Source organism: Cordyceps fumosorosea (genome assembly GCF_001636725.1).
Source record: "Cordyceps fumosorosea ARSEF 2679 chromosome Unknown scaffold_14, whole genome shotgun sequence".
NCBI lineage: Eukaryota > Fungi > Ascomycota > Sordariomycetes > Hypocreales > Cordycipitaceae > Cordyceps > Cordyceps fumosorosea.
This window is the reverse complement of record NW_017387314.1, coordinates 811782-831787: the sequence shown is the minus strand read 5'-3', so window position 1 is coordinate 831787 and position 20006 is coordinate 811782. Positions and strand designations below refer to the sequence as shown.

At 48.6% G+C, this 20006-nt stretch overlaps 5 protein-coding genes across 5 annotated transcripts; all 5 read left to right on the top strand.

The window, feature by feature from the left end:
* Window positions 1-4464: 4464 nt before the first annotated feature.
* Window positions 4465-5395, top strand: ISF_05923 (hypothetical protein; the record flags this gene model as incomplete). The annotated part of the gene is made up of 3 exons (XM_018849528.1): window positions 4465-4690; window positions 4747-4875; window positions 4968-5395. 3 exons carry the CDS (start codon window positions 4465-4467, stop codon window positions 5393-5395), a joined length of 783 nt encoding a protein of 260 aa, XP_018703555.1.
* Window positions 5396-7701: 2306 nt separating this feature from the next.
* On the top strand, window positions 7702-8247 carry ISF_05922 (clock-controlled pheromone ccg-4 precursor; the record flags this gene model as incomplete). Its single annotated transcript, XM_018849527.1, has 1 exon — window positions 7702-8247. One exon carries the CDS (start codon window positions 7702-7704, stop codon window positions 8245-8247), a length of 546 nt encoding a protein of 181 aa, XP_018703554.1.
* Window positions 8248-9901: 1654 nt separating this feature from the next.
* ISF_05921 (Terpenoid cylases/protein prenyltransferase alpha-alpha toroid) lies at window positions 9902-11277 on the top strand (the record flags this gene model as incomplete). Its single annotated transcript, XM_018849526.1, has 3 exons — window positions 9902-10517; window positions 10603-10910; window positions 10963-11277. 3 exons carry the CDS (start codon window positions 9902-9904, stop codon window positions 11275-11277), a joined length of 1239 nt encoding a protein of 412 aa, XP_018703553.1.
* Window positions 11278-14536: 3259 nt separating this feature from the next.
* ISF_05920 (kinesin light chain 1) lies at window positions 14537-15901 on the top strand (the record flags this gene model as incomplete). The annotated part of the gene is made up of 1 exon (XM_018849525.1): window positions 14537-15901. The coding sequence occupies one exon, from the start codon at window positions 14537-14539 to the stop codon at window positions 15899-15901; it is 1365 nt and encodes a 454-aa protein (XP_018703552.1).
* A 526-nt stretch (window positions 15902-16427) lies between these two features.
* On the top strand, window positions 16428-19731 carry ISF_05919 (N-acetyltransferase B complex, non-catalytic subunit; the record flags this gene model as incomplete). The annotated part of the gene is made up of 7 exons (XM_018849524.1): window positions 16428-16562; window positions 16663-16947; window positions 16998-17078; window positions 17271-17617; window positions 17669-18732; window positions 18797-18915; window positions 18970-19731. The coding sequence occupies 7 exons, from the start codon at window positions 16428-16430 to the stop codon at window positions 19729-19731; spliced, it is 2793 nt and encodes a 930-aa protein (XP_018703551.1).
* Between the last annotated feature and the right edge of the window lie 275 nt (window positions 19732-20006).

The window sequence follows — 20006 nt, the reverse complement described above, 5'->3', positions numbered from 1 at the left end:
TATTAGTGTTAGAGAAGTATTCCTCACTATTAGCCATACTAATATTACGTGTAGGTATGTCTTCACGATTAGCTGTATTAAGCTTCTTTCCTTCTCCTACGGGCTTCTATTTCTTTAGAGCCACACTTATTTATAAAGTGTCCTTTCTTACTATAGTTATAGTAAGTCTTAGCTTTCTCTTTATTCGTAGCGTTAAGTTCCATCGGACCTAGATGAGTTCTGTAGGCCGTGGATCTATGTACACGTCTTCTAGTGTTAGGCTAGTGTCGCTAGGGGTAGGGTCCTTAATTCCCTTTTCCTTTACTACGTTCTAGCTTTTAGGCGTAAAGTCTATTATTAATCTTAATAATCTAGTTAATGAACTTACTAAAATTATTAGGTTGATTGTTTTTTAAGACTTCGTCCTTAACTTCCTCCCTTAGTCCGTTATAGAAGAGTTCTATTTAACTATTATTATCCTAGGAGAGCCGTGTTGTGATGTGGCGGAACTCCCTCGTATAATGCTACACGGAGCCCGTCTGTCTTAGCTGCTTAAGCTTATAGACTACTATTTATTCCTTATTAGGGTCCCTAAATGTAGTTTTAAGCTTCTTTTTAAATTTACTATAATCACTAAAGATTCTAGTTATCTATTCTTTAGGTTCTTCTTCATTAAGATAATCTCATAGGGTTAGCTCCTACTACTCTAACGCTTTTCCTATAAGAAGGTTTCCTACATAAAGCACTTTTACCTTAGGCTTCTTAATAGTGTTATTAATGTGTAGATACGCTTTAGCTTAGGTTAAGAAGGTTCACACGTCTCCTCTAACTCTATTGTACGGGTTAGGTTTAGGAAATTTAGGGAGGGCAATAACTCTAGTAGTGCTTAGGACCTAAAGTTAATTAAGTTTCTCTATAAGGTTATTAACCTATTTAGTAAGTTAGGCGATAGTCTGCCCTAGGTTAGTAGTGTTACTACTAATAGTGGACATTATAGAGGTTAACTGCTTAAGGTTTTTTAAGGTAACTTACTAAATAGGACTAATTAAAATATAATAGTGGCTCTTCTCTAATCTATAGTAAATCTGTTTCTTAGGAAGTGAGTTAGGTTAAATGCACTATAGGTGTAGATAAGCAGTATTATAGCTTAAGTCACGTTTAGGAGATTACTCCTAATAGTAGAACTATTACTTAGATTGATTAGTAGAGATCTAGACTACCTAGCTATAGGAATACCTCCTCCTTAAGTACCCGTCTATCTCTCTACTATAAGCTGGCTTATGAGGCTCATCTAACTATCCTAATGATCCTGCGTAGCTGGATCATCTTAATGATCCAATGAGCCATCACGTGACCTCATGTGCTAACTAGGCTGCGGGCGTGCCTACCCCCGGCGGTCCGGCCCAGCCCCGCATTGATGCAGCAGTGTTCGTAACACTAAGCTAGTTAACTATTATATCTATCCTTACCTTAAGCCTTTATTAATAAATTTATATAGTTCTTTTAGCTCTCTTAGTATAAGAGGGTAGATAGGACCCTATAGTAGTGTTTTTCTATCTTCTAGTTTAATTATATGTATTAGGCCGTCTAGTAGTAATAGCTTTTTTACCTCTTCTAGTAAAAAGATATTAGTAAAGTTAGAGTACTCTTATAGTAGTTTTATAGGTACTTTATCTCTTATATCCTAGTCTAGTTTAATACTTACTAGAACTATTATAAATTTCACCCTTCTTACTTCCTTATAAACGCCCTATACTATATATACGATTTTAATATATTATTTATCTAATATAAAGTTCTAATAGTCTATTCCTCTATATATAGATATATCCTCTTTTAAAAGCTATTACCTTCTAAGTATTATCTTCTTTAAGGAATTAGTAATAATAAAGGGAACTCTTATTATTTTTATACACCCTAAGTTATCTATTATTTATATTATTTTTATAATTTCCTCTTTTACTAGTACCCTTTCCTCTATAAGTAAGTGTTCTAAGTGGGTAACTACGAGTAGGCTATAGCCTTACTCCCCCTTTACTATACTTCTATCTATTATATTTAGATTACTACTACTATTTAATAACACTATTACCTCTTACTAGCCACTACTTTACTATAGCTTTACTAGTTATTTGTGTCTAGGATAAAGGTAGTAGTGAATATTATCCTATTTTTCTTCTAATTAGTACCTCTTTACTAGGCTATTATTTAAGTACGTTATTATATCTTTACTAGTTAGTAACTACCTCACCCCTACTCCTTTTAGTTAACTATAGTGCTTCTCTATTATATAGTTAAAGGCCCTATAGATCGTATAGTCTAGTATAGTATAATCCTACTATAGGTGTTTAGCCTTATATTTAAAATAACCCTAAGATATCTCTTTATATTCTTACTATGTCTTTATTAGGAGTTAGTAACCACCTTATTAAGACTCTTTTATTACTAATATAAGATATAATTACTACCCTATCTCCTTTCTATTAAGTGTACTTACTACTCTCTCTATGTTCTCTATATAGGACTCTAGCTGCTTCTATGTATCTAGTACACTACTACTACTTATTACTATCTAAATTTAACCACTTAAGCCTTCTAGTACTAAGGTAATATAAAAAGTAAAGGGTAATAGGTCTAATAGCTCTATTACTATATTTTCTATATAGTAAAGATACCTCCTTACTAGCTTATTACCCTCTTATTTATACCTTATTATCTTATAGGTGGCTTATTACGCCCTTATATTAGTGTTACTAAGCTCTTCTTTATACTAAGTATTAAAATTCTCCTAGGTGAACCCTTAATAGCTCCTATATAAGTTCACTATAAAGAAGCGGGCCTATTACGTCTATACTTCTCTTTATAAGCACTATATAGTGTATATAACCTTCTTAATATCTTCTATATAGTCTTCTAAGTGTGCCTAAAAGTGCGTTTATAGTATAATAACGAAGCTAATATATTCTTAGAATAACTTTATACTAAACACTACACTAGGTAGCTTTATTATTACTATGTGTTTTCTATAAGGTTACTCCTTTAAGAGGGTTTCTAATTCTAGTGTTACTATAATATATTAGCCTTTTATTACCTATTTATAGTACACTATAAGTTACACTCGTTTTTACTCTTCTACTATACGTTAGATACTAATTCGTATCTCTTCTATAGATATTACACTAATAGTTATAGTTCTAACACTATCTATTAGGTCTAATTAGATAGGGGATAGGACTCACGCGCCACTTATAGTATATTCACTACTAGGTTATAGGGAAGAAGTTATCCATTTAGTTATTATACTATAAGTAGTCTAACTTCTTATATACTAGGTAGTAGTGATAATCCTATAAGGTACTTCGCTTAGAGGACTCTAGTTATATAATAATCCCTTATGTATTTTTATAAAGATGGAATTATCGCTACCTCCTCCTCGTAGAGAGCTTAGCGACCTAACACATACAATGTAGGGGCTCTAACAGGTGCCCTAATAGGGCCCTAACACCACCACACATATCACGCCCAAGCCCACCACATGTTATACCCCACGAAGAGCGACAATTCACTCGTCTCTAGTAATTATCCAATGGTTACATTGGGACGACAGCTTCCAGTTTGTATGCTCGATTCATGGATATGGATGCTGAATTTGTCCTTGAGAGTATGTAAGACCCGACATCAGTGTTGATATTCATAAGAGCCTCGGTCAGCCGCTTTGTCTCCTTTGTCTAGTTATTCTTTACATCAACTATCATCCTCAACTCTACTGAATATCAGTTCATGTTGCAGGTTATACCTTTCTTCATCCAGACAACAAGTACATGGTGGATCTTGTGTTTAAGCCTCATGTCAGCTCGCCTTGGCGAGATATTTCCTACACCGACGCGGGGGTAGGGCTAGAGAAGATCCTATTGCCTCCACACTACAGAGTTGGCAACTTGAGAATCCACAGTAATACTCCATCACCATCGCCAAGAAGAATTGCACAACAGTGGTCGAGACTATCTCGTGTAAGTCGTGGCACTTGGGGGCGGGGGCCTGCGTGACTGTCTCTACCAAGGTTTGACGTGAACTAGGCCTGCAATAGATTGGCGCTCCGCCACCATGATTTGGTAAAGTTACTGAAACTCTTTGACGTCGAGGCTAAGGTAGCGTCTCTCCACAGGGCTGGACGGCAATACGTAGGCGTTCGTTTCGCAATGGATATCGGGTGGCACAATAACAGCGCTGATCGTCCGGCACTGAATAACGGTGCCACTAAAAAAATTCGGTCCAAGGTAACAAAGAACGGGTGCAAGGTAGGCGTATCTTATACACGGCCTGCGGTGCAGAATAGCGCTGATTTAAAAGCCAACAGCGCAGTCCCCCAAACCCGCCTGGGCCTCTTGCGTCTTTGCAGTTGGGAAATCATACATCACAACAGAAACTGAAATGACACATACGATAGCTTTTCGGCAGAAAGTTTCGAGTTCATTATCCCGACCCATGGAGCAGAAAACGACAGATCGACCCTCGGATGAGGAGCCCTTTCTCAACGACCAAGAACGGGACCAATTTCAGCTTCCCTTACCGCCGGCTTGGCAGAGGAGATGGGCCAAATTTCTGCCGTTCTCTGTCGTGTTGAACATCGGTCTGATATTGGCACTGCTGGCTGTATTGGGCCTTCTCCGTCACGACCCCAGCAAGCATTACATTCCAAACGAGATCTACTGTAAGCAACACGAATTATTATACAATCATAGAGGAGCTTTTGCTAAACAACTACAGCACCTGCGCACTCCGTAGTCGAGTATGAGAACATCCACTTTACGGGGGGCCTCGAGAGCGAGAGAGCAGTCTCCAAGTATCGTGGTAGCTCAAAAGAGGTTGACGATGCATGGGAAAATCTCTACAACAGTACATACCCCCCTGAGAAAAGGTCGAAGAAAAAGAAACTAAGTTTTCTCGAAATCTAGAAGTTTTAATTACGCAAATCTCGGGTGAATCAGCGGCTCCTCTCATCAACGCCTCAACGCGCTTCTCCAACGACAGCAACCAGTACATGGTGCAGCTCGACGTCTTCCACCAGCTGCACTGTCTGAACATGCTGCGTCAGGTGCTGTACCCCCTCACCTACCACCTGGACGTGACTTCGGGAACGCAGACGGCCAAGAGCACGATCCATCACATGGAGCACTGCTACGAGCAGCTGAGGCAGGCCATCCAGTGCTCCTCCGACCTGTCCACCATCACTTGGGCGTGGAGCAGGGATAAGGGCAGATATGTCGGAAACGTGCACACGATGCATACGTGCAGGAACTTTGACAAGATTCATGAGTGGGCTGAGGAGAATATGGCTAAGCAAGAGTTGGACTTTTTTGGCTATGTCGAGGGATCACCCATCTTCCCACCAGAACTCGACGACTTTGATTCGTAGTGAAACCACGCCTACCGAGAATATTTCGTTAATTCTGTAAATTTAAGTCTACCATGTAATTCCTGGCATATTTAATTAGCATTTTAGTCCCGGAATTCTTCATGCTCTCTGGGTGTCCGCCCATTCCCTTGACACCGTGACTCGAGTGGTGGTTCACGGTCGACGTGACCAACTCCAGTGACAGGTCCGGAAAAAGGATCATGTGCAGGCGAACAAAGGTACTAAATACTGGAAGCCTGCGCCGTTGTCGGAGTGTAGATTGCTGGAACTTATTCTCGTACTCTCCGGTATCGTTGCTGACCTACTCGTTCTTGATCTTGCTTGCTTTGTTAAATCTTCTATTAATAACTTTTTAATTGTTGGGTTTATGCCTTTTTTCGTAAAAGACTATTGGGAAACCGAATGTTCCTTCTAAGGTTCTTCAAAATGCTACGTGAGTGACATGATCTGTGTAAGACCTACCAGTAAGGTTCAAGTCAGCAGCCGATACCTCACTTTCACACTTTTCGCTCATGTCGACGTATTGTTACAACAGCAATGATCAATTTAGGTGGCTGGAAAAATGGCGTGAGAACTGCCGTGGGGCTTATTGACATCCTCATCGGCGCTGACGCGATTGGTATCTGACACCGGCATTTGACACTATACCTAGTCCTCCCCAGGTCACCACGACGCCATCTCTTTTCCACCCATCGCACCAGAGACAGCGGCTTTACGGTGGTGGGAACTTGACAGATACTTCTCTTCATTTGCAACTGTCAGTTCCGAGTATTGAGGGGCCGGACTCGTGGAAAGGCTGTGCGCCAACGGATGAGACATGGGGTTCTCATCAGAATCAACAGGGCGGGCGTCAACATCGGAGCTGAGCAGCGAGGCTCAGCCCATGATCAACATCCTAACCGTTTTGGTCTTGCCACATGGACCAGGGAGTTGAAGGGATATGGCTTGCATGGAGACCCCGGTGACACATGATGCATGCATGCAAGCCGAGACCCAGCATCGTCGCCGACATGGAAAGAAGCCCAGACAAAGGGATCTGCGGCGGCTGATGTATGAAATGGACATTCTTGAGACTGTGAAACCTTTGAAGGGCTCGGGTAGATCGCATTTGGAACGACGGAGATGGCTTCACAAAAGCGCCAGAGCTGCACAACTAAACGCTCGAGGAAAGATGCCACAGTTAGACGACATCTAAGCACGCACGACTGGTCTCACACGCTTGATTACAGCTCAGAGAACCTGTAACATGCTCGGTATCCCTAAAACACGGACAAAAAACATGCTGTCGGGCCGCCACGCAGAGTTCCTGGCGGCCCATCTATTCATAGCGCGCGGCTTCTTGCCGTATGTACGACAACATAGGCTGAGACATACAGCAAACTGGTCCCATCAACCTCATGAGCCTCCCTTGACGTATCTACTCTGACGAAACCGTTTTTCTTCTCGAACGAATGGCCTCGCGGTGTTGACAACCATCATTGGGCGTGTCAGCCAGAGTTTAACCCAAAGCGTCGGACAACGCAGAGTCGGTGTGGCGCGACGAGATCAGCAAAGAGGAGACTAGATAGAACCAAAAGCCAGTCTCTAAATTTATTGATTGAGTCTGTCGCAGGTTTTGATCGAATGTCTCGGGCCAGTCGTTGATTGGCTGAGGGTCGTGCGTGGGCGTCAACGGAGTGGCAGGGGTCCAATTTCCTAATCGGGGTATCAATAGAATTGTTTGACCCCACGCAACAACCAACATTCTTCGGCTTGGCAATGTTGACTAAAAGGAAAATAAGGCGCCGTCGGGAAGCTAACAAAACACCATTTCTTTTCTGTGTCATTATTCATTTCCACTCGCCCTGAATAAAGAAATGGACTCCATCCGGCTCCCTCAGTGCGGCTGCCACCTTAATCTAGCCGCAAGCCACGAGGAGACAGGTCGGACGGCAACGACCATCTATTCAGTCTTAATTCATCCTCCTCTCGTTCAAGCCATAGCTCTGTTCCAGGCCTTGTTTCCTCTTCTCGATCTCGTAGGTACAGATGACGACAAAGAAGAACCGTTGTGGAGTGCGGAGCGCCGTTGAAGAGGTTTGAGCCGCAGCTCACTGGAGTATAAACATCCCCAGAAAACTCCTCTCATTTCACTTCTGTTCCCCAGGCACAGCTCTCTGCTTTGCCTCTCCACTCTTATGTTCTCAATCTCCAGCTTCTTTCTCCAACTTTGACCTTATACGTCTTTGCCGGACAAAGCACTGCCACACGCCCTCCCCAACTCTCACCACAGCAGCAACCAACAACCAACCCCTTCCTCAGCCATCATGAAGTTCGAGCTCGCTGCCCTCGCCGCCTTTGCTGCGACCGCCCTCGCCACCCCCCAGCCGTCGTGCTTCCGCCCCGCCCAGCCCTGCTGGAAGCTCAAGCGCTCCGTCGAGGCCTTTGACAACAGCGCCCACGTCGCCCGCGACGCCGCGGACATTGGCGTCCTCGGCGAGAGGGCCTACGATCACCTGGTCGAGCTCGCCGCCCGTGGCGCCGTCGACCCCCGGGCCTTCATCGCCGAGAACGGCAACGCCAAGCGCGACGCCGAGGAGCGCGACGTCGACAACGAGAAGCGCTGGTGCTTCCGCCCCGCGCAGCCGTGCTGGAAGCGCGCCGTCGCCGAGCAGGACGAGCTCGCCAAGCGCTGGTGCTTCCGCCCCGCGCAGCCCTGCTGGAAGGCCAAGCGCGCTGCCGAGTCCATTCTCGCCGCCCGCGGCGACGAGGACGAGGAGGCTTGCGCCGACGGCGATGAGGGGTGCGCCAACGCCAAGAGAAGCCTGGACGAGCTTCACTTGGTCGCCCGTGCCATCGTTGAGGCTTTTTAACTTGGTACGTTATAGCCTGCCTCTCACCAACAGTCTGGCGCTGCTCATCGTTGTCGTGTCGGTAACTGACTCTCGGCTAGATTCTCTGATCTGTGACCGGCGCATCTCTCAAGGAAGCCCGTCATGCTTTTCGACAATTTGGCAGCTTTGAAAATGACCCTGGATGGTCGCCCTTCTCTTCGATGTCTTGTTGACACCTTTTGTGTATTTTTACCTACGATGGCGGGTCATGGACCACAGAGACATGCCCGTTCTTTTACTTTTGTAATGAGGTTCATGCCAGGGTTCGGTAGCGACGGCGGTCGGCTACTTTTGGTGACGACGTAATGCAGAAGAACAAGTGCAGTATGATTATGCTTCGATGATCTTGTCTGATAGGTGTGATTGTAATGATGGCGATGTGTACGTGCGGAATATGGCTAGATGGGCGTCACTGTCTTCTCTCAAGATGGTGCGACGTTATACAGGGGAGTCTACGTTCGTACTGTTTAGCTAAATGTTCGGACGATACATTAGCGTACAGAAATAGACATTGCCTTTCGGGATTCCAGGTCTCTTTGGGTTCGGCGGCTATCCCAAGCTGTGGCGATCGTCTCGAGAGTTTTCCGGGAAGCACGTCCAGCGGGGGTCGGCGCTGCTGTCGACTGTCCAAGTCCAGATCTCTATACATGTCGCAGGCAGGGCGAAAAGGTCTAAGCATGTACGCTCAATCATTGCGGTCCTCCCCATGTGGCCAGAAGCCGGGAAGCACCGCACCCAAGATTGCTCGCTTTGTTCTCCGTCTTGTGTTCCTCACGATCCCAGTACTCTTGGGCAGCAACGGAGTTGCCACCTCGCATCAGGCATATAGCAGGGGAGCATAGACGTTGTTATTTGCGTTGTTCATGAAGAAGAAAAGAGAAAAGGAAAAGGAACATCAAATTTTTTGGCTTCTTATTGCTGGTGGGTATTCAATGTGGGGCGCGGCCAGCAATCTGATTGGTCAGAAGTTGTTGCCTTGAAAATGGCTGGGGACGAGCCGACTTTGAAGCTTGGACAGAATGAAATAATTTATGAGCTGTTTTCGTTTCACAATTTTTTTATAAAGAAAAAAAGCCATTATTTACCGTCTCCTCCTATTAATACACTATAGGCAATTTATCTACATGATATGTTATGTTAACTGGCACTGCTTTCAACAAGGTCTAGCATCGTAGTGCAAGTCACCAGTAGCAATCTGGCCAAATTAAAACCAACATCGAAAGAAAGAAGGGTGAAGAATATAACCCCCTGACTGTTGTAATTGGTATGATAGAAGAGTTGCTGGGGGCTTGTCTTCTGTCCAACTCCATTCTACTACTTCTCTCCTGTGTATGAATTCCCCCAGAGAGACCCGCCCCTTGCGCAACCTTACAATGCACTTCCTAAGGTTGGCAGACGGCGCACCTGTTTCAAAGTTTTTTAACAAACATCTATCGGTGATATATCTTGCACGTGGAGCTTTTCTCTTTTGCATTTTCATTCATTGTCAAGCCCGCGCCCAACATCCGAGTTATTTGGGACAGCGCCACGCTCGCTACCCTGGAGGTGGGGCAGCTGAGGCTTCTCACAGCAATGTGATGTTCCAACCACAACATCCAACACTCGGCATCCCTAATATTCGGCGCGTCGCATCATGGCGGCTACTGAAAATCCCGTGCTCGATGTAGAGAGGCACATAAAGTACTGGAAACGCTGTCACGGTAGCTTTCTGCCCGCCCCATACACCAGCAACGACTCGATCCGCCTCACGCTCGCGTGCTTTATCGTCTCGTCACTGGACCTGCTGCGGTCGCCGCTCACGTCGCAGGAACGCGCAGCAATCAGGGCGTGGGTACTCAGCCTGCAGCACCACGACGGAGGCTTCTGCGGCAGCGCGACACACGCCCCGTCGGGTGACTCGACCGGCGACGCCAACCTCGCCGCCACCTTCTTTGCCCTCGTGCTCCTCGCGCTGACAGCCGTTGGCACGGGATCTGAACAAGATGAGAGTAACGCGTTTGCAGGCGTCAGGAGAAAACGGCTCCTGCTTTGGCTGAAGCGGCTGCAGAGGGAAGAGGATGGAGCCGTGGCGCAGATGCTCTGGGATGGTCAGCCGGTGGGCGGGCATGATGTCCGGAACAGCTATATGGCAACGGGGATTCGCTGGATGCTGAGAGGTGATCTGGAAAAGGGAGACGAGTGTTGGGTGGAAGATCTAGACCTGGAAAGACTGGTCGAGTTCATCTCCAAGACCCAAACGCATGACGGGGGTATGGGTGAAACGACCTCGCATCATGAATCACACGGTAACGATTCCATTCGATTGGTGCCTACCTCAGTACTAACTCTGAACAGGAGGCTATACATTCTGCGCACTGGCCGCGCTGGGCCTGCTATCGCGACCCTCCAAGGCGGGCCAGAGAACTGAAGCAGCAGACAAGCACATACCGGATACTGCACAGCTTCTCAAGTTTCTGGCGCATCGGCAATTTGTATACCACGCGGAGGATGAAATGGACCAGGACGAAGACGAGGAAAACTACGTCGAAAAGGAGCTTGCGCAGCTCCAGCTGGACCAGCCGCCTGCCTTGGTTGGCTGCAACGGCCGCTGGAACAAGAAGGCAGACACCTGCTACTTTTGGTGGGCCGGAGGTGCTTTATCGGTAAGCAAACCTTCATCAAGTCGTGCTTCGCTTTTCCTAACACCTTTGGAAGCTCCTTGGTCAAGAGTCGATGCTGCACCAAGAGGCGGCCTGCAGTTACTTAACAAGCATCACGCAGCACCGTATTGGAGGTTTCGGAAAGACGACGGGTGCACCACCTGATATTTACCACTCGTATCTAGGTCTCGCGGCCATGGCGGTCCTGGGTGAACCTAACCTCAAGGAACTGGATGCCGAGCTCTGTTGTAGCGTGGAAGTGGCAGCTTGTATTGCCAAAGCTCGCGACGGGCTGTTGGCAGCGGAAAAGGCGAGCGTCGCATCGAGATGGGAAAATGACGGATTCTGGTCACCCAAGAACGACCAATAAACAGCATGAATGATTTTAAAAAGCCTGCATTATTAGCAAATAGATTTGTAGCGTGTACATATTCTCTTTCTGACGGATGTGGGGCAGATCTTGCGAGTGACGTTTTTCTAGCTTCCAAAGCAGCTTGGGTGCATCGCGAACGTTTCCCATCCATCATTTCACAGTCACCGACCATGTCGTCAAAACCAGAGGAAGGCTCCCAGAAGAGCCCTTGGACCAGCGATGCCAAGCAAAAATTTGAGACGTATGCGACATGATTGAGATCCCATCGAAGACCTTGCCGCAAGACAAGCTAATATTGGGTCGCTAGGAAATCCAAGAGCGAGTTTTACGACCCGTGCCAGGAGGCGGCCCAACGAAGCTACAAGTGCCTGTACAGAAACAATGGCGACAAGTCCATGTGTGCAGATTATTTCCAGTATGATTGAGCCCCGGATATAGGGAGAGCTGTGGGCAGTCGAGGATCGAGTGTGCTGATGGGGATTTTAGGGCCTATCGCGATTGCAAGCAAGCTTGGGTAAGCCCTGGATGAGCACATTGAGTATGGAGATTCACGGGAGCTGACAAGCTCTTTCTTATAGACGGAAAAGCGAAAGAAGGAGTCGGGAAGCTTCTGGTGACGAGGCACCACGATCGGACGAGCAATGCAGACGACCGAGCGCAGGCCTGTGAAGAGAACAGAGCCTCTTGTGGACGAGCCTCGAAGTCGCATACCTTCGACATGTATAATAGTTGTCCTTGATGTTGGTTGACACGCAGCTACTGTTGCGACCACATCAAGGCATGTACTTTTACCGAACAAGCGCGCCCAGATGACCAGCAGCAGCAAGCAGCAGGGCTAGTCGCAGCAAGTTACCGGGTGGCCCAGGCATGGAAAATTCACATTCAGCATTCTGTTCCAATTCGCAATCGACTATTCATCCACCATACTATGGCTATCCTACCTAGCGGGCCTAGGCCTTGCTTCGACTCAGAGAGAACCACAGGCATGGCAGACCAACCCTACATTTGCTAACGTGCGATGAATGGCATTTCAAACCTTGATACGGATGCATCGCGATTTATGGTCCGTTATCAGTGGGCGTCACATTATGGCAGAATTTGCCTGCCGAGGGCCGCTGGCCTCGAGTGGCGGTCCGCAAAGGCAGCTCGCCTACCAAGGCAAACCCCCAAGACCAATGCAACAATGCCACGTAACCGTAGTGGCTTTGGTAACGCATGTTACCATATCGCGGTGGCATGATTGTCAGCTCTAACTACTCGTGGTAGGTTTCGTTGGCAACTATCCCTACCAGGGTGCAGCCTTGTTGTGTGTCTGGCCGACGATCCGCGTGGTATTCGGCTTAGCCAGGATCAAGGCATCTATCAGCTCGCCGTTATTGTCCGAGTTTGGTGATGGGAGAGACGCATGTCTCGCTCATCTAGGCTCGCAAATAATGAGACTAGTGAAGGATACCCGCCCCGATGCACGTGTTCCTGCGCATCGGAGGAGGGGGGCGTCAGCACAGCCTTGAGAGCAGAAAAGCGCCATTAAGATGGTACCGAGTACAACCAGGCCGGAATCATTTATCTGCAGGAAGTTTCTGAAAAGCAACCGCTACCACTACAAATCGGCAAACACAAGAGTCTGAATTGCAACAAATGCGTCTCCTGCATCTTGACGACGACGGCAGCGTCACCCTCACTAAGAACCTCCAATATGGACACGATAAATATGCAATACTTTCACACACGTGGGGCGGTGACGAGGAAGAAGTCACATTTGACGACATTCAAAACCTGTCTATTGAAGACAAGAAAGAAGCGACACTAGCAAAAAAAGGCTACAGTAAGATTCTCTTCTGCGCAGAACAGGCGAAGCGATGCGGCATTGACTATTTCTGGGTTGATACCTGCTGTATCGACAAGTCAAGCAGTGCAGAGTTACAGGAAGCCATAAACTCCATGTTTTCGTGGTACAAAGATGCAAAACAGTGTTTTGTCTATCTGTCGGACGTGCCGCATGAAAGCTGGACAGACTCGCTCCCTTTGAGTAGATGGTTTACCAGAGGATGGACCTTGCAGGAGCTTATCGCACCTGAAAATGTCGACTTTTACACTGAGGAAGGCCTCCATTTGGGCAGCAAGTTAGATTTGGAGTCGGACATTGTCAAAATAACCGGTATCCCCGCGCCTGCGCTCAGAAGCCAAGACCCGACCGATTTCACCGTCCAAGAGCGGCTGGCATGGGCGGAGCATCGGCACACCAAACGCCCGGAAGACAAGTCATACTGCCTTTTGGGAATTTTTGACGTGTATATACCCATGATATATGGCGAAGGCGAGCATAGTGCTCGGCAGCGGCTTCGGAGGGCCGTATCTGAATCTCTCAAGGGCAAGCACACTTCATCATCATCCGCCATTGGTCTTGACGCAAATGCAAGCTAACCTCGCGCTAGGTCCTGACCACGAAGACTATTCCTTGGCGTTTGATATAGACTCTGCTGAGGTGGACCATTTTGTAGGACGCCGCTTCGAGCTCACCCAGATTCACAGTTGCTTCCGGCAGAATCTAGGCCGTCAAACTGCCATAATCCACGGTCTGGGTGGCATGGGAAAAACACAGCTTGCTATAGCATACGCGAAGCAATACAGAGACAGCTATTCCGCAATTCATTGGTTCAATGCTCACGACGAAGCCATGCTCAAGCAGAGCTTTATGCGAATGGCGAGGCGCTTACAAGCTAAGCGCCCACCTTCGCGAAACAGAGAAGGCAAAGGCCAAACCATTGAAAATGCAATTGAAGACATTTTAAAGTGGCTCAGCGAGCCGCAGAACACGCGCTGGCTTATGATATTTGACAACTTTGATACACCCCGGCAGCCTGGAAATACTTGTGCAAGTAGCTCAGACGTGGATCTAGCCAAATATCTGCCCGAGGCCCAGCAAGGCTGTGTCATTATCACCAGTCGCTCGCCATATATCAAGTTCGGTCGATACATACACCTGAACAAGATGTCTCAAGAGGAGGAGGCGCTTGAGATATTGTCTAGTACTTCAGCAAGAGCCGATATAAGTCAAGGTATGGCGCGCTTCTGGCGAGAATTCAAATTCATCGCTCCCTAACTTGGTCTAGATCCCGATGCAACCGCAATCGTTAGACGCTTAGACGGGCTTCCTCTCGCATTAGCCACCGCGGGTGCATATCTCTGCGAAACCGCCATTTCATGCGCAAATTATCTACGCCTGTACGAAGAACGATGGCTGAAGCTACTTGAAATGTCGCCAGAGCTCAACTCATACGAAGACCGAATGTTGTACTCGACGTGGAACATCACTTTCAGCAGCATAGAGCAACGTAATAAGTTGTCGGCAAACCTAGTTCGATTTTGGGCATACCTCAACAAGGACGATGTTTGGTTTGAGCTGCTAAAACAGGATATCCCCAACAGTCCAGACTGGTTTCGTCAGCTCGGTGATGAACTCTGCTTCACGCAGGCCATGCGGGTGCTCAGTCAATTCCGGCTGGTTGAGCCCAACTCATGGATAGCGGAACCGATTGAGACTGGTGGCTACAGCATGCACAGTTGTGTGCACTCATGGACTGTCAACGTCTTGAACGCCGAGCGAGACAATGCTCTGGCAAAGCTAGCCGTCCAGTGCATCGCCTCGCATGTGCCGCGTAGGGGTGAGCCGTTTTGGTGGATAACGCAGGGCCGGCTGCGATTGCACGCCGCACAGTACCCATGCGACACGATTGATAAGTTGAGTGCGACAGACAACTTGGAATATGCCATGTTTCGACTGGCAAACCTTGCTCTGGATCAAGATAACCTGGAAGCCGCCGAGCCTTTGCTCGAGCGCACACTCAAGCTTCAACAAACATCACGCGGGTTGGACGACCTTGCCACGCTCAGCACCATGAACGTTATGGGTGCTCTGCGCAGACGCCAAACGAGATTTGACGAGGCTCATGATTCGTACACGCGAGTGTTGGGCTCCGCCGGCAGTACCACGGATGAGGCGGTTGCCTGTCGACTCGACGCGATGTACAATCTTGGCTGTCTTCATCTATACAAGGACCAGCCCGACGAAGCGGAGCGCTTCTTTCAGCAAGCACAGAGCGCATACGAAAAGGCGGAAGGGTATGAGGACAAGCTATTTGAGCTCGATTTGCTGGACTACATGGGCATCGTGCATCGAAAGCTGGCGAGGCTAGACAAGGCCGTCAAGCTGCATCGAAAGGCCGTTGAAGGTAAGACCGAGCTCCTAGGTCGCGGTCACATGTCCACGTTAGACAGCACCGTCAATCTCGCGTTGGCACTCTTTTGGCAGCAGGAGCTGGGAGAGGCCGGGAAACTCCTCTGGAATGTCTGCATGGGACGCGTGCAGGCCCTCGGCTCTCGCCACATCTTAACGATGGACGCGTTTTCGCTGTGGGACAACGTCCAGTTCCTGAGCTCCAACCCAAAAGAGGCCGAGAAGATCCCGGGTATGCTGGAGCGAGGTGCCAGTGGCGGCGTCGGCAGCAGTGGTGGCGAGCCTGACATGTGCCACGTCAACTTTGCTGCGTTTTTCAGGTTCATCTGCAGGCAACGGCCGGGACTTCGGTGGCACTCTTTGTACAAGGACCCTGAGTTGTGAGTATAGACCAGGGACAACAGGGGCGTTTGATCTTTCCGGCTGAGTACACCAGATTTGAGTCAGCCGAATGAAGAATATGTAACTTAGTCGGGTCCCAGGCTGTTGCCTGCTCGCTTATCACTTACTAAAGATGAAGTTCTCTTGCCAGTCTTGCTTGGTAGCTTCAGTCATCTCTTTTGGCAGTAGGTCGGAACAGGTCTACGTTTCCACTTATAGTCTGCTCAAAATCTTATTCAGCAGAATTCTGAGTTTAGAAAAACAATGTGCTGATACATCGCGATGCATTTTTATCATTTTTGATAAAAAGTGTTTTTTTCTTCGCAGAGGAAGGCCGTCGGCAGTTGGGCAGCGATGATGCAGGTACTATACATACAACCATGACTGGCGCACACAACTCAACTCCACTAGAAAATCCACACCGTGGAGGCAGCCTGCCACTGAAGCCAGTCAGTCAAACGCAAACCTCGCGACTTCACCATCCAGCCAGCGCAAACAAGACGCCCACGCTGCACCTATCTAGAACCTCATGCAGGGCCCGGGGCCATCTCTCAAAAATGGGGTCGATCTCCAGCTCCAGTCGGCGTTTTATGACCAGAACTGGAGCACCGTCATACGGCTCGCCGAGAAGCGCGCCAAGATGACCAGTGATTCGTATTACGAGGTGAGAGCAGTCCGTGCAGCTGCGTGGATTCCAATGCAGTGCATTGAGCTTTCAGCTTCACGAGGCAAGAAGCTGGGAATGGCGTCTAACTCACCCGCAGGTGCTCAAAGTCTGTGCCGAGAGCCAGCTCGACGACCCTGTGGCCAAGTACGCCGCCGTGACGGCCCTGCACACGTACGTCAAGGACGGTACCGTGGTCAAGGATGCGGACGGAATTGATCTGCTAGAATGGGCCACGCGCAATTTGCTAGAGGAGGATGACTTTCCCCTGACGCTGGGTCCTCTGTGTGTTCGTACTGCCAAGGCCTCCTCCAAGAACAGGAACCAAATGACGAGATGTCTCGAGTCCTGTCTTTTGCACTGGGACCTTGTCAGCGCGCAGCAAGTAAGCAATGCAAGCTCATTCGACTGGAATTCAATCTTATTCATTGCTAGATTGCTGCCATCGCTGATAAATCGTTTCCCCAAGTGCGGGCATTTCTTTTCTGGAACATTGCCATCACTCACCTTCTAGCTGTATGTCCTATTATCAAGACACATAAGGCCACCAATTGACTTTCAGTAGATATCCGCCCAATCGGCCCCTGAAAAGAAGAAACTCTATGGCATGTTGGCGCAGAAACAAATCGAGCGCGCCGCGCAGGCAACAGAGCAGGCAAGTAGCCCTTGCTATCCAAGAAATACAGCCACTTACTGACCATGCTCTAGGCAGAGAATGACAGCCATCCACCACCTCGCAGTATACAGAAGGCAGAAGAAATTTGCCTGCTGTATGAGGTTGTGGGCGCCCATGGCACCGCAGCCGACTTTGCCAAACTTCTCGATAGCGCCATCTTTAACCCCGTTGCGCAGCTCAAGCAGGGTCACAAAGAGCCTTTCGTGTACACCGCAAAGAAGTTTCACAGTGAGAAAAACTGGCAAAATCTCTACATTATTTGCCGAGATTGTCTATCCATTCCAGATGACAGAGGAGAGCTCACACTGCAAGCCTGTGACTGGGACACCTGGCGGCTTTTCGTCACAGCTGCTGGCGAAATACGAAATACGGACAAGCAGTATGTGTTATGTCACTTGCCCGTTTTATTTCTTTTTCTAACGCCTTGCAGAATAATTGCTACGGTTCAGGAATTGCTTCTCAGATCCTCCACAGCAGCAGACTCGAAACCTATCTACAAGCGAAACGTCATGCTTGCGCGTGTCTCTGCCAGCTTCCAGCTGTTAGAGTCTGACGGGCCCGATGCGGTGGACTTCAGTCCTTCATCCCTGCGTCTGCGCGAACTTGTCAAATATATTAACAACCAGGCGTCCAACCCCTCCTGCTTCGATGACGTCCGACTGTTTGCAGAGCAGCTTGATGCAGCCGGTATTGACTACCTTGCCTACCACCACTTTTTATCGTCAGAGCAGAGCGACGATGTACCGGAGCTGAGGAAGCATATCCTGGCTCTCAAGCTGCAATACTTTGCCGCGACATGCCCACAGACATACAACACTGCCACTGCAACGAGTGGAGAGCCCTTATCCCGGCAAACGCGATTCAAGAGTGTCTATTCTGCCAGCATGAAATTGCATCGGTACATTGCTACAACATCTTCTTACTCATCTCAGTTGATCAAGGACATCCAGTCAGAGGTTGCCCTTGTCGCCGCATTCTGTCTCATTGGGCTAGCAGACCAGCTCCCGTCCTCTTTCCCAACGACCGAGTCGGCGCAACATCATGTGCAAGCGCTTCTCCTTCTGCAGCAGCAGCTCAACTCGTCCCCGAAGCACAGCCAAATATCCCTTGTCCTCGTTCAGCTCCACCTACGCCTTGCATCGGCCCCCGAGGCCCTCGCCATCTGGGATACGCTGGCCATCAAGCGCACCATCATGGACTCTCTCGCACCGCTCTTCTACGACCGCCTATCCACCGTGGCGCCGGGCATGATGTCGCCGCTGACCAACGAGGGCTGGCAGCTAGTCTCGTCCATAAAAACGCACTACGAGACGTCGCTTAAGATGCGCATGCCTCGGCGTTTAATAGATGCGTTCACAGACGGCAGCTATAGCAGTGTTTTGACAGTGCCAGAGTACGTCGAGAAGTTGCGGGTTAGCTGTACAAGGGCTCTGAGCCTAGTAGAGAGTGTGCGCTCCGAGCGCCTACTCGGGCTTTCGGACACGGACTTTTTCAGTGATTCAAGATTCGGCAAGTAGACTTTGAAAAACAGGGAGCGACCAAGCTAACAAACTCATAGCCGAAACTCGTGATGGTACAAGCATGAACGAAATCATTGACTACGGTTCTTTCCCTTCGTGGAACCACAGTGCCACTCCCGCCGTCTACCAGCGACTGAGACTTGGGCCAGCACCCAGTGTATGTGTTTTTATTTATTTATTGAATTATCTGAACAATATTAACCCTTCGCAGAATGTTAGAGCCCATCTGTCGCTGCTTGCGGAAGCATTGCAGCAGACGCTGTCCTACACGCCGCCTAGTTTCTACAAGGTGCCATTAGCAGGCTCTGTAGCAGACCAAAAGTACGTCATCGAATACCTCGGCCAAATCGCCAACTCGTTCTCCAAATTTCTCCCGGGAGCCGCGTCTAGGTGTACCGAGTCAGAACTTCCGTACTTCGAGGTTGCCAGTCTACTCGCCTCGCTCGTACCATTGTGCGCCGATCGCGTTACGGGGCTGAACGAACTCGTTGCCCAGCTCACCGGGGCCATCACGGCCTCACTTGAGAGCCAACGCGGCTACCTAGCCGCCTTTACCTCAAAATCCGACATTGGCAACACAATGTCGCTGTTCCAGTCGCTGCATCGCATCGTGCTGCTGCGCGACACAGCCGTCGCTGTCAAGAATGCTTCGCAATGGATCGTAAGCTACAAAGAGAAGCAAAAGGAGCGCGACCGTTCGGGACAGAGCAATTTGCCAAAGGACGTCGTCGCGCAGATTAAGGCTCTCGGCGTGGCGGCTGATGAGGCGCTCAAGCAATGCAGGACCTGGATCATGCAGCTAACGAAGGACACCAAGTCGGGAGGCGTGATTGAGGGGAACATCAAGGCATTTGTGTACGGTGGCGAGGAGGGAAAGCTGCTCAAAGGTGTTGTGACGGATAGCACCGTGTTTGATCTGGTGGGTAGCTGGCGGAAGAGCCTCGCAGGGTGGCAAGGAGTACATTGGTTGTAGATGACGAATAGTTGTTAATGCTCAACATATTTTCAAACAAGAAAAAGATATTCATTTACGGCCGTTCTTGTTTGTCGTGAATTCTTTGTGAAAAGATCTCAACTAGTCCTTTTCTCAAGAACCGAGCAAGCAGACAGGGAGAAAGAAACATCCTGGGGCTTGGCTGCATTGAGCCTCACAATGTAATAGTCAACCTCACGGTCTACGGTTCATTAATAACAACGTGAAAACCACTCTTACATCTCGAAGCGAGCGATCTATCAACAAGATCCATG